The sequence below is a fragment of the Buteo buteo genome, chromosome 3 (assembly GCF_964188355.1).
Source record: "Buteo buteo chromosome 3, bButBut1.hap1.1, whole genome shotgun sequence".
NCBI classification, from domain to species: domain Eukaryota; kingdom Metazoa; phylum Chordata; class Aves; order Accipitriformes; family Accipitridae; genus Buteo; species Buteo buteo.
Genome location: NC_134173.1, coordinates 36511527 through 36525844, shown reverse-complemented (window position 1 = coordinate 36525844; position 14318 = coordinate 36511527). Strand labels below are relative to the sequence as shown.

The window sequence follows — 14318 nt, the reverse complement described above, 5'->3', positions numbered from 1 at the left end:
GAGATTCCTCCATCTGCCTGGACTCACTCTCTAGTGCTGCACTATCAGTCTAATAAAGAAGTTTTTCCTAATGTCCATCCTGAACATGCCAGGCCACAGTCTGTGGTTACTGCACCTTGTTACTAGATGATTAGATGAGGACAATAACCTCATGCAACCTGCTGGCCATGCTCCTCCCAGTGTAGCCCACTATGCAGTTTGCCTTACTGTCTGCCAGAACACAGTCTTGGCTCAAATTTTATTCCTATTTGTCCCCTGTAACACCCCGGTCTTTTCCAGCAGGGCTGCTACTCAGCCTCTAAGTATCCCTCTGCTGATAGAGGAGCATGTCTTTGAGTCCATAAAAATGGACAGGTTGCTTTTTCCACCACATATTCAAACACTGAATGGGATTCAGCCCTTTTGTGACACAGTTAATGACAAAGTTCCAATGAAAGGAATGTGAACTAACCAATGGGTCAGCAATTATGATTTTGTTTAGTCAGGCCATGCATCAGGAACCTAAAATGTGATGACTTATTTTAGACCTCATCTGTCCTTGCATTCAACTGATGACTGCACAGAAAATGGCTCAGAATAAGAAGCGTAATTCTGTTTTCTTAATGTGTCCTGTGCAAAAAAATGTGGCTTTCTGACAATAAGGTTCCTAAGAAGTCAAATATATTCATCTGGCTATACTATCCTCTTTTTAAACAGAGAATGGATTTACAACATAAATTGTGTGAAGTGGGGTATTCTCCAGTGTTCAAGTATTGCACAAATTGCCAGTCTCGTGACAAGGTATCAGATAGTTGTTCACTGCCATTACAATCTGTTCTTTACCTGATTTAGAATGATAAAAGTCTCTCATTGAGATTGTGAGTATATTTGGTTACACTGTATGAGGCTGTGACTATGTAATCACTTTGAGAGCTGTTTTCAGTAAATACCAAGTAGCACATATGTTGAAAGCTAAATTTGTTCTTGCAGACCAGTTGAAGACCAGCATACTATTTTCAGCAGTGAAGAAAACAGAACTTAAATCTACAATCCATTCCCTAGGAACTGGAAACTTTTCTGAAGAAAAAATAGTACACAGAAGATCAGCAACGTAGTGAAGCCAGCAAAAAAATTCAGTACATCCCTATTATTCAGAAGCCAAGTTTACTGACTATAAATCTGCAATGAAATGCCTGGAAAGCCACACTGCAGACTTTCAGCCTTGCCAGTGCTTTCCCCCCTTCTGATGTTTCAGCACCAGCAAGCACAGGGCACTGCTCAGACACTCTGAGTGAAAAATGGTGCCTCTCCCCTATCATTGGTCCAGACAGTATGTGTTTCACTCAGACTTCTTCTCATCACTGCAACTGTATCTATATCATGTTCATTTTTAATTGTGGAATAAGCTCTTGAGCTCTGTATTCTCCACTTCTATTTAGTTACAAAACACCCAGAAGCAGAAATAATGGCAACTGAAGCCAAAACTGTCCAAGCTTTTGCTGGATAACCAGGTGGTCTCTTGCCCTGTCCTACTGGACGGAAAGATTTCCTGCTGAATTGAGTTTTTCAGAGTCTGACTGAACTGTGCATACAGGCTGAAAGGAGGAGGTGCACTGTGCTCCCTCCAACGCCATTACCTGGGGCAATTGCAGCAGTAGGCCTCAGCCATCCCTGTCAGGAAGGCTGAAATTTCCTCTTTTCCACTCAGTTCAGTTCTATTTCTTCTCTAAATTTCATAGCCCAGTTTGTTTTAACGCATGCAGCAATGACTAAATCAGAATTCCTCCTACAGTCCCCAGGAGGGCCAGCCTGGAAGCTAACCTTCTTTTCATCCCACTCAAACCCATTTCTCTTAGATGAGCCAAACCCCACCCAGCATTGCCTGCTCCTACTTTACCCTCTGACACTCCAAAGTCCATCTCTCACACATTTACAGCAGAGCACCACAATATCTTTCCTATGCCATGATCTCCCAGGACATGCAAATTCCTCGTCCTACCAACCAGCCGCACTGGGGCTCGTAGAACAGGACTGGGGCCATAGCACTGCTCTTGCCACCAGTGGGGGACCATTAGCGGGACCTTGTGTGGAGCCTGCTTCCACCTGCAGCCTATAGCACTACCCGCAACACATTAGTGTCTAAATTAGCTTAATGCCACTTTCCATACTGAAATGAACGAGAATCTTCCTCTGCCAAATCCTTGATATTTTGCTCCTGATTCCTTTAAAATCTGGTGTTACTGTAAGACATTTATGATAATTCATTGCTACAGATTGTATTGATACAGGTGGTAGATAAGAGTTTTCTGTTTAGACTATGTTTCACCGTGAGTTTTGCACTGAAATCAGTAGCCAAATTTCTACACATTCTTTAGTCATTCACACTTTTCCATGCCAACAGAGGGAAAGGCTGTGGAAAGGAAAAGGAATGGAGAAGTGCCTAAAAGGCAGGTATCTTCTGGTTATGGCATTCCATCTTCCCAAAATACTCTACTACTTAGACAGGTTTTTGCAAGTCAAGTGGTAGAAAAGATCAGACATCAAGAACATTCAGCTCATGTAAATCTTTCCAGTTTACAGTCTGGCTACACTTACACGAAGTTCTCCTCGAGATGGTGCTGAAAGTGTGTTACACTCAGTCATACTCCCCTGACTCTGCACTGACATTTAGTCCAAAGACTTTTCTGGACTGATGAATTTGCTCAGGAACAGTTGTACATTAAAGCTGAGGAATATACACTAAATTTGCCAGTTTGAAAAACAAACGGAACTGCTACATTCTTCTCAGAGCAATTTTGCCTTAAATTGCCTTTAGCAAACTCGGATACTAAATTCTTTTTAACAATAAAGTTAAAAGGAATCACTCAGGTATATAATGACTAGTCATCATTTCTAATATCTTGACCACACTTCAAGAGATAAAAATGTACTTTTCCTACCATACCATCATGGATGAACTCTATTATTTGGTTTGAAGAGGACTAGTTTCAAGCATCAGAACTAATCATTTTAAAGTTGTCTTTGAGATTTCTTTAGGACAAACTACTTTGATTTTACAAAGGAGAAAGATGAAGACAGGCTTTCCAGCTAGGATAGCAGAATCCAGATCCAAGGAGTTGCATTACTCTAAGCACCAGCTCAGCCATGTCACTTATGTTAGAGCACAAGGGACGATGTTATCATTGGAAAAAATTATAACATCCCTTCAGAGGACTGATACCCACAAAAAAAAAAATGAAGCCCTATAGCAAGTTCAGTTTCTTTTTCGGAAACTATTCTTGAAAGAGTAAAAAAAATCTGAGTTTCCAGAGCATAGATGTTATATCTTTTTTTTTCTCGGGTTTTTTGGGTTGGTTTTTTCGGGTTGGTTTTTTGTTGTTGTTGATTTTGGGGGGGTTGGGTTTCAGGGCTTTTTTTAAGAGCAAGATAGTTTTCTTATTTTGTTTTGGACTCTTGCCAACTGACTTCTAGTTTTTCTACCATTTGATCTGCTAATTCAACAATACCCAGTAGGTGGCCTCAGTGTATAATGTATTTCTTTACTTTTTTTTTTTTAATTCTGCCTTGCTCTTTTCATTGCAACAATTTTATTCTAGTTAGAATCTCCTGCTTTTGATCACTTATTTTCAACATTTCAGCATCAGCTATTTGTTAAGTACTAATCCCTTTAAATATTACTCCTTTTCTGTTGGTGAAAAAAATTAATTTGATTTCTAGAGTGCAGCTAATGATTTGGAAAAAGAACAAGATCCATTCAGTTCTGCTCTGGTTTAGAGAAAGCACCCATATATTTCCTGATTCTCCCTTTACCTCTCATTTTACATTCCTCAGGGATTAGAGAAACATTTTTCTTTAGAGAACACAACTTATTGTCCAGGTCCAGACAGACATACTCATATGGGCTGACAAACACTGCAGATCCCTGGAGTCTTCTGCTCTAGATCTTTCAAAGAGCTATTGCTTACTCTTCTCCCACATCTCCATCTTCAGAACTCAATTAACATTGGGGATACAGTCAGCCCCGGCTTATGAACAAGGGTGTTACCTACATTCGCCATCCTGTGGGAATGCCCTTTCAGATAGAGAGGGAGGTTCTTTTGATATGGAAAGTGTAAAATGCATTCTTAACTAATTGAAGATCTTAATTATCCTATTTCTTGTTCTTGTGGGAAACGTTTCTGAGTTTCTAGGCAAGCAAGAGTACCTATAGCTGTGATCACTGACACAACGTTATTTGTAGCTTTTTGTATTTTCAAAGACCAGAATTAATTAAATGCAAGTATTTAAGACATATTCAAAGTCATGATCTACCCATTAACACAAAATGGGAAATTCGGAGCTGCGCCAATTAGTGGAGTCCTTTCTATAATATTTTGTCTTGATAAGACTCCATATTCATTCCACCTTGTCATACATCATGCAATAAATCCTGTAACACAAGATCAGTTGTCATTTTCACCATGACCTTCTACATTGAAAGAAATGCCAGTATATTTGTGAAACATATTTGCCCATGAAGTATATTTGTCTATCATGGATCTCCTAAATTTCCTGACCCTATTTTTTTTAGATAATTGATCTGTAAACTCAGTCTGTGGCTACTGCCAGTAAGCTAATAAGACAGCCAGTCTTATAGTTTCTCCACCATAATGAGGCTTGAAACCAATTTGGCTAGGATCAAGGAAATATGAAGCCTCCAAATATTTCTGGAATTGCCTCACTATAAACTTTTTCAGAAAGGCAGATTGAAATGTCCTATAATAGATGTGGCTGTTTGCATCACGAAGCAGATATTTTTACATTTGTGTTAACAAGGGCTTCCTAAGGAGAAGTTGGTGTCTGGTCCTATCGTACCCTAACACCAATCTCAGCTAAGCTTGGGATCTTCACTGCCCAACAATGTGGCCTCAGTACTGTCTTCACTTAAGGCTTCGTTTACATGGGGATGCTAGGGAAAACGTCTAGTCAAGACAAATTAACTAGTCGATGTACATAAGTGAGGCTTTATTATATTTTCATTCAAAAGAAAGCCAGCTTTATTTCACAGTAGGCTAAGATACAGTGACCTAAGTTACAATGAATGAGAGGGTCCACACAGAGGTTTAGTACAACTTAGCATATGTGCATTAGTTTATTTCATTTTAACATTCCAGAATGTCCCAGTGCAGGCAAGTCCTAAGAAAACAACGTTAGCCGAAATGAAAACTTGGGTTTGCATTTGTCCCCTCCATAGTCTGCTCTGCTACCATGGAGACAGACAGCTCTGTCAGAATCTAGTAATCTCATCTTCAAAGAAACAAAAACATTCTTGGTGAAAGAGCCTGCAAAGCTATATTGGCCCTAAATGCGATCTCGCGCCCTTCATTGAAATCCCACTTCATCACAAAAGGTAACAGAACTATTCTCTGACACCCTTGTTTTCTTCTCATCTCTTTCTCTGAATGGTAAACAGAGCTCCTAAATTACAAATTGTTCCACGGGCAGCACAACTAATGGGTCCTGCACAATGCCCTACATTTCCCCAGCAGCACCATCATAGCACCCCCGTCCTTTCTCCTGCATCCCTTCTGCTGCTCAGTGCAACTCTTCCCCACCAAGGCAGAACCTTGCAATACCTTCAGTCCACCCTTGCATGCCTAGCTCAGGCTACTTAGTTCACACCCTTATTGTCTCCTCTCCATAGCTCAGTCTCCTCTCTATAGCTCCTGCCGGTTTGGCCGGGGACTGACAGCACCCTCTCCAGATAGCACTGGAGGACTGGCCAAGCGTTGGCAGCCTCTCAGAGCAGGCAGTGACTCAATTCTTCCTGCATTTCCCTCAGTTTGTCTCTTTTCTCTCCTACAACTCTTCACAAAAAGTGTGGCAATGTAACTTCTATGTCTTTCTGCCAAATATTCCTGATTGGACTACTGGCAGGGCAGCCAAAAGACAGCCTGGTTCGCAATGTGTCGTCACAGTCAGAAACCAGGCCTGTGAGACAAGAGTCCTTGGGTCCCGACCCACACTAAAAAACAGCTTTCCCTGTGCTCCCCGCAAAGGGACTTCACCTCACTCCTCGTTTCTTTGTCTATGTAACAGAAACGTGAAATAACTTATCAAAACTAATGTTCAGAAAGGCGTCGGGAGTTTAAGACACTGGTTGTCTATCAGGAGGCTGCTGTTCTTTATCACTGAAGAAAGAACAGAGCAGGTCCTCTAACTCTCAAGAACACATTGAAATGAAGAAATTAAACCTACATTCAAGTGCTTGGGGATATTTGTATTTTGGGGGTATATTCTGAATACTACACATAATTTAGAAGGAACTCCAACTATTTTTAAAGGGAGAAGAAGTGACACACGGAAGTTATTTTCATGTTAGCTGGAGAGACATCGAAGGAAATGCAGATTTAACCCTCAGACTAGGAAGGACAAAACTACAGCACATTCCAGTTTCATGAGATTTAAATACGACTCCTGTTCACCACAGAGTAGACCAAGTTCTCACAAGCTATCGCAGATCTCAGCTCTGTTCCTTCCAAAAGCTGCTGCCAGAAAATCTTGACCTCTTATTTCTTACTTTCCTGGAGCATTTTATACCTATATGGTTATACGTAATTTGGGTGAGTACAGTGATCACAAGCTCTTTGTTAACACACCTCTGCCATGCATAAAACTACTGAGGAGTCACTGGTCTTGGCTCATCTTCCACCCAACGCACTGATCTATCCTGATCAAAGCAGGAATTTAACTACGGCAATGCATTCTCCATTTCTTCAATCAGATCTTGGTACAAATGCAGTAGGCTCAACATGAAAAGAATCTCATTGTTTCCTTTTCAAAGAAAAACAATCAAGATAAGATAAACATCCCATTATAAAGAGACATTGCTGGGTAAAAAACTGGCTGGATGGCCAGGCCCAAAAAGTTGTGGTAAATTGAGTTAAATCCTGATGGTAGCCAGTCCCAAATGGTGTTCCTCAGGGCTCAGTATTGGGGCCAGTTCTGCTTAATATTTTTATCAATGTTCTGGACAAGGGGATCGAGTGCACCCTCAGTAAGTTTGCAGGTGACACCAAGTTGGGCAAGAGTGTTGATCTTCTTGAGGGTAGGAAGGCTCTACAGAGGGATCTGGACAGGCTGGATCGATGGGCCAAGGCCAATTGTATGAGGTGCAACAAGGCCAAGTGCCGGGTCCTGCACTTGGGTCACAACAACCCCATGCAGCGCTACAGGCTTGGGGAAGAGTGGCTGGAAAGCTGCCCAGTGGAAAAGGACCTGGGGGTGTTGGTCAACAGCCTGCCAAATATGAGCCAGCAGTGTGCCCAGGTGGCCAAGAAGGCCAACGGCATCCTGGCCTGTATCAGAAATAGTGTGGCCAGCAGGAGCAGGGAGGTGATCGTCCCCCTGTACTGGGCACTGGTGAGGCCGCACCTCGAGTCCTGTGTTCAGTTTTGGGCCCCTCGCTACGGGAAAGACATTGAGGTGCTGGAGCGTGTCCAGAGAAGGGCAACCAAGTTGGTGAGGGGGCTGGAGCACAAGTCTTATGAGGAGCGGCTGAGGGAACTGGGGTTGTTTAGCCTGGAGAGAAGGAGGCTGAGGGGAGACCTTATCGCTCTCTACAACTGCCTGAAAGGAGGTTGTAGCCAGGTGGGTATTGGTCTCTTCTCCCAAGTAACAAGTGATAGGACAAGAGGAAATGGCCTCAAGTTGCTCCAGGGGAGGTTTAGATTGGATATTAGGAAAAATTTCTTCACTGAGAGGGTTGTCAGGCACTGGAACAGGCTGCCCAGGGAAGTGGTGGAGTCCCCATCCCTGGAGGTACTTAAAAGATGTGTAGATGTGGTGCTTAGGGACATGTTTAGTGGTGGACTTGGCAGTGTTATGTTTACAGTTGGACTTGCTGATCTTAAAGGTCTTTTCCAACCTAAACGATTCTATGATTCTATCTCCAGCTGCAGCATGTCAGGTACCTCAGGTAATCCAGAACTATTGAACCTCAAATCAAACTGATGTCTGTGGCATGTCCAGCAATAGAAAATGTGAAATGGAAAGTACCTGCTTTTTATACACAGCTTTGCCACTTGCAACAGTTCAATGGGAATGCTGCCTGGTGTAAGGACGATGTATTTGGGGGAAAGGTGAGCAGGTAAGTGGAAAGGAGAGGGATGTTCCCCAATACACTGCCAGGATTTGACACAGATAGACCAAATTTTTCCTTTCTCTCACTGGCCCTAACATATTTTAGCTATTTCAAAGCACAATGATTAGCTCTATTCCACTATAGCAAAGGGTATTGGAAGAGGAAGGATCAGAGTAGGATCACATACCAACCATGCACTGCAGTCAGTGTCACTCAAACTTCTGACGTCAGGCAATAATGAGTTAAGATACACACTAAAAACACCTTAGCTCTGGTCCCTTTGAGCAATTGTAGATTAATTCACATAAATATATTTTGCCTGTGAAGATTATAGCTATTGTTCTACAGTTGAAGGTTCAATACTGATTCCCTCTCATTGCCAAATCTAAGCATATGTTTACATGAAACATATTAAACCAAAGCGTCCCACACAGCTGTGCACTCAAACTTCTAGTCTGGTACCCAGAACTAACCCTACCTCTGCTAAATTTTACAAGCATTTATTTAATTCTCAGCCACATAACTCTTACACAAAGCTATACTTTCACAGGCCTACCATGGACTCTCACAACCCCCTCTTCATTGTACATTAGCAGCTCTAACAAGACCACAGGAATCCACCACTGACACATAGTATAAAACTTGGCTTTGGCAATTCTGGACTCCTTAGGGAATCTCTCTTCTCTTCTTTTGAGCATATAAATGGGGTGGATCATCTCATGCTCCAGTAATAGCTCTCTCAAGCTGCTCCAGCCAATCCCCAAACCCCTCAATTCACCATCACCTAACACTGGGGACACAGCCGGATACCAGCAGACAATTCCAAGTGACTACTACCAGTTCTAGAAGGCAGAGCTAAGGTTGCATTAGCATGTACCTTGACTCCTCACTCTGCTTTTCAGAGATCAGAGTGTTATTGAACTGCACGTCCTGAAAGAGCATGAGCAATTTTGACATATTAACACATGTTTCTGCAGTGAAACCAGCAGGATTATTGAGCTAATGACCAAGCTTTTTAAATCACAAGCTCACCCACTTCCCCCTCACCATTCTGCATGCAATTCTCTCTTCCCTCATGTGACCATTCCATTCAGAAAAATTGAGGCAGTTTCTCTCTCATAAGTCTTTAATGCACTGCTGGCCCTGTTTTTCTGGTTTAAGAGCTTATGCATGGTTCTTGTTTGCTGCAAACTTAGTCATAAGCCTAACAAGCTTGTATTTTACCTATGCAAACTGTTCTGTAAAGTACAGAATATGTACATTTTTTCCATAAAGAGAAATATGATTGCATTTGAAAATGATGTGGAATATTGGAAAATAACATCCTGCAAAGACTGTAGCCACTTTCAGTTATGACCTGCAGCTGTGCTTCTAAGTGTTGCAAAATAGATGAAGTGAAACCTGAACAGACATGGGGGAAGTTTTAATGGATACCTTTATTATTCAGTTTGTGAAACTGTAATGTGCCTGTGCTTAGGACTTGTAAAAGGAACTGTAGCTAAGTTAGGTAAAGCTGAACACAGTGTGATGACAATCTTGCGTGCTCCACTTCGCACATGTTTAATTGCACAAACATGAAAGCCCAGGACTTCCTGATTACATTTGTCCCATTTTTCTTGGTAATGAAACCAAATTAAGGTGTCATTTTATTATATATTAAATATCTTGGTGTGTACCTTTCAATGTGGTTGCTACAGGTTCTAAACAAATGAAGGAATGCATCATTACATCTATGCAGGACATGGCAGAACACACAAGATGAAGTTCACAGGATACATTGATAAAGAAGAAACAGGAGAAACCAAATAAAAGTGGAAATTTGGTGCAGGGACTTTCTACAAAGGGACACCAGAGACAAGATGCTGAGAACGTATATACAAGTAATGGCTCCACTGGAAGGACTGATTAGTCTGGGTATTAGATCTGAAAACCAGACAGCACTGGCTCAGCTGTTCAGGACAGACAACTGCTGGCTCTACTGCTCAAGGAGCAGTTTCACTGTGTAGGTTTTTCACTTAAGATTTCACAGTCATAGGAGATTTAGCCATAATATTAAAATTACACACAGAGGAAATTCTTCTATGCTAATTGTATTGGGTTTGCGTAGCAAGGTTTTGGTAAGGGGGGGGCTACAGGGGTGGCTTCTGTGAGAAGTTGCTGGAAGCTTCCCCTATGTCCGACAGAGCCAATACCAGCCGGCTCCAAGACGGACACGTCACTGGCCAAGGCTGAGCCCATCAGTGACGGTGGTAGCGCCTCTGGGAGAAGAGATTTAAGAAAGAGGGAAAACAGTTGCAGGAGGCACAGAAATGGCAGCCGGAGCGAGGAGTGAGAACATGTAAGAGCAACCACCCTGCAGACACCAAGGTCAGTGAAGAAGGAGGGGGAGGAGATGCTCCAGGTGCAGGAGCAGAGATTCCCCTGCAGCCCGTGGGGAAGACCCTGGTGAGGCAGGCTGTCCCCCTGCAGCCCAGGGAGGTCCACGGTGGAGCAGATCTCCACCTGCAGCCCGGGGAGGACCCCACGCCGGAGCAGGTGGGTGCCCGAAGGAGGCTGTGATCCTGTGGGAAACCCACGCTGGAGCAGGCTCCTGGCAGGACCTGCAGACCCATGGAGAGAGGAGCCCACGCTGGAGCAGATTTTCTGGCAGGACTTGTGACTCCATGGGGCATCCACACTGGAGCAGTCTGTGCCTGAAGGACTGCAGTCCATGGAAGGGACCCAATGCTGGAGCAGTTCGTGAAGAACTGCAGCCTGTGGGGAGGACCCACACTGGAGAAGTTCATGGAGGACTGTCTCCTGTGGGAGGGACCCCACGCTGGAGCAGGGAAAGAGTGTGAGGAGTCCTGCCCCTGAGGAGGAAGAAGCAGCAGAGACAACATGTGATGAACTGACCACAACACCCATTCCCCATCCTCCTGTACTGCTGGGGGGGTAGGTAGAGAATTTGGGAGTGAAGCTGTGCCTGGGAAGAAGGGAGGGTTGGGGGGAAGGTGTTCTAAGATTTGGTTTTATTTCTTATTGTATTGGGTCTGGCTGACCCTACTCTGGTTGATTGGCAATAAATTAATTTTCCGTATGTCGAGTCTGTTTTGCCCATGATGGTAATTGGTTCAATGATCTCTCCCTGTCCTTATCTTGACCCATGAGCCTTTTGTTACATTTTCTCTCCCCTGTCCAGCTGAGGAGCGGGAGTGACAGAGTGGCTGCATGGTGCTTAGTTGCTGGCTCGGGTTAAACCATGACCCTAGTACAAATGTATCTCCTTTAAAATTAGATTGCTTTGTGAATCATATTAACCTACCAAATCTGAAACCTGTGTACTCCACTGACCTTCATACATTCAATGGTCCCCAAGTTTAGACATTTCATGGACAGTTAATATAACAAGGATATAAGTCTAAATATATAAGGATGAGATGAAATCTACACTTTCCAATGTAATTCTTTATTCCCTGAGTTTCAACATAGAACAGAACAGAATAGAATACAATAGAATAGTTCAGTTGGAAGAGACATACAAGGATCATCCAATCCAACTGCCTGACCACTTCAGGGCTGACGAAAAGTTAAAGCAAATTATTAAGTCCAAACGCCTCTTAAACACTGCCAGGGTTGGGGCATCAACCACCTCTCTAGGAAGCCTGTTCCAGTGTTTCACCACACTCTCAGTGCTGAAACGCTGAAACGTTGTCCTTTTCCATGATATGTGATTCATTTGTGGCTTTCTGTGGCTCCACCCAGTGTATGCTGTTAAAAGATAGGCATATGTAATTTCCAGCAACATTTAATGACCGTCACCTCTTCAAACAGCCACTATATCTGAGGTATGGCACTCAGAAAGCTTTTAATTTTTTTTTTTAATTATAGGGCCATCAGGAAATAATGTTCAGTATTATAAACTTTGCTAGGGAACATGTTAAATGCTTCAGAGGAAAAGTTAAAAAGACGAGCTAGTTTCAAAGTGTTTACAGTTCAGTTTTCCACATGGCAAAGCAAGTTTGCCAAACATGAAGGAGGTTTACAAGGAAGTACATGAAATAAAACCCAGTAGGTTTCCTTTCCTATCACATCTGAACACTGTGATGGTAGGATAAATAATTGGCAGATGAAGAAACACCTGTCTGTTTCTCTAAAAAAAACCAACCAAACAAACAAACAAAAAAAACCCAACAACAAACAAAGCAAGCAATCCACTGGGTGAATTGTTTTTGAGCTCTTTGCCTCCTACCCAATTTCATTCATGTTTCATTACAGGCAGAAAGAGCCATATGAAAGCAAGATACAACAGAAAGGGAACTGGTGAAGAGGTGGACAACAAACATTAGTAAATTGTGGAGACAGACCTAAATATTTGAATGTTCAGCAAGATGTAGGAAGAGTAGTTAAGTCACCCACTATTTGTATGGGTTTGGAAAGAATTCTGCCTGTGGCCAAGGTACTCCCATATTTTCTTGTTAGAGGAGCTCTGCATTTTACAGTAACCTTTTAGTGAGTTACAGTGGCTAACTTAATGGTCGGCATCATTCAGGCCAGTACCCTCCAAGTGCCGAGGAAAAGAAGTCAAGGAGGACTAGTGCCAGTAAAATGTTGCTGCTACCCCTCTTCTCCTCCCCACTACCTCCTCTTTAGGCCCATGCAGCAGAAGGCTCTCTTATACTGCAGTCCTGACCTGCATCAAGTCAGGCTGGCAAACCACGTTCCTATGTGCTTTATTATCCCAGCTTTGACTACTGTCGTCTCCCCTCCTCGCAGAGGCTTATCTGAGGGGGCAGCAGGCATGGGCATCAGAGGTCCTCCTGTCCCAGTTTTCCAGACCTAACAGAAAGAATCAAGAAAGAAGCCGATCCTATGGGTCATTAACAATGCATTCTCCATTCTTATAACCTTGATGCTTAAGAGTTTCTCCGGCTTTGCTGTATGGGGAACTGATCTGTCACCAGCCTCTCGTAATCTCCTACACATTTCACTGTCCTGATATTCAAGCGTCTGGGCAACCTCCTCTGTGGAAAGCCTTTCCTTAGATTTCTGAGGTCAGTGGGGAATGACTGAGACACAGATAACCATTTTAGCAGTGGGACTGGCAAGTAAAGGATTGATTTTTAAGATTTAAAGAGGTGAAGTAAAAAAAGTTGAAGAGGCTAGTAAGGGGGAAAACAATAGAACAGTGGTCAGCTTGCTGAGTAGGAAGGACTGCTGAGATTTGGGAGTGCTGAACGTAGTAACGCATGAAAAGTCAGTGGTGACAAACGCCGAGAATCCGTCCTTATAAAGGTGTGTGTGAGATACAGCCAAATGTTGATGAGGTGATGCTTGGGAGACTGCTAGAATTAGAACATGTAGCAAATATGGGTTGACTAGGGATCTCCAAACTGTTTCACTGGAAATAGATAGGATTCTCCTAAAGGAGGAAGGACTGTGGTCTGTTTCCCATACCAGAAGAGCCGAGGAAAGCACACCACCACCAAAGGAAAGGCTGTGGGGAACACAAGGCAATCCAGGAATTGCAGATGATTTAAGCTTTAAACATCACAGGTGTGGAAAAAGAGACACCAGTCCTGGCAACATGGAGAAGCAGGTCTGGCTGTAGCATGGCCTGTGACACTGAATCCCGGCACCGTGAAATTAATTCAGGGGGTGGAAATCTGCTCACGCGTAAGCACCCAGGTGCTTCTCCCGCTCGTGGAAATGTCATCGTAGGGGCACACGTAAGCTCTAGTCTCAGCAAAATCCCTTCAGGACCCCCCCCACTGTGCCAGCTGCCTACTGCTTTACCAGGCGTCACTGCCCAAGTGCCACCACGGGCGCACGGCAGCTCACGCCCCCTCAGGTCCGCGACTGCGCTCTGCGCTCAGACCCCGCCGCCGGCGCCGAGGCTGCCCGCTCGCTCCGCCGCAACCAGCAGGTGCCATTTTGTGGCGCGAGAGGCCCGAGCGCCTCACCCAGCCTTCGCCGAGGCGCCCCCGGCGCCGCCCAGCCTGCCGGCGCCAAGGCCGGCCGCCCGAGGGGGCTGCGACCGAGGGACGGCGCTGGCGGCCCCCGCCCGCCCTCGGCCCGCCGGCACCCGACGAAATCGCTCTCGGCCCGCCTCCCCAGGGCCCCCCCCCCCGCCGGCACTACATCTCCCAGCAGCCCCGGGCGGGCGAACGGCGCCGTGGCCGCCGCGGGGGCTGCTGGGGGAGCCGTGAGCGGGGCGGGCGCCAACGGCCGGCCGTGA

The 14318-nt window shown here is 44.3% G+C and overlaps 1 protein-coding gene across 1 annotated transcript in view; it reads left to right on the top strand.

Annotated features, from left to right (window-relative positions):
• LOC142029398 (epidermal retinol dehydrogenase 2-like) overlaps positions 1–14318 on the top strand; it is a 53847-nt gene extending 39529 nt beyond the window's left edge. The window contains 1 exon segment of the mRNA XM_075024261.1: positions 13841–14318. Coding sequence (XP_074880362.1) covers positions 13841–14318 — 478 coding nt within the window.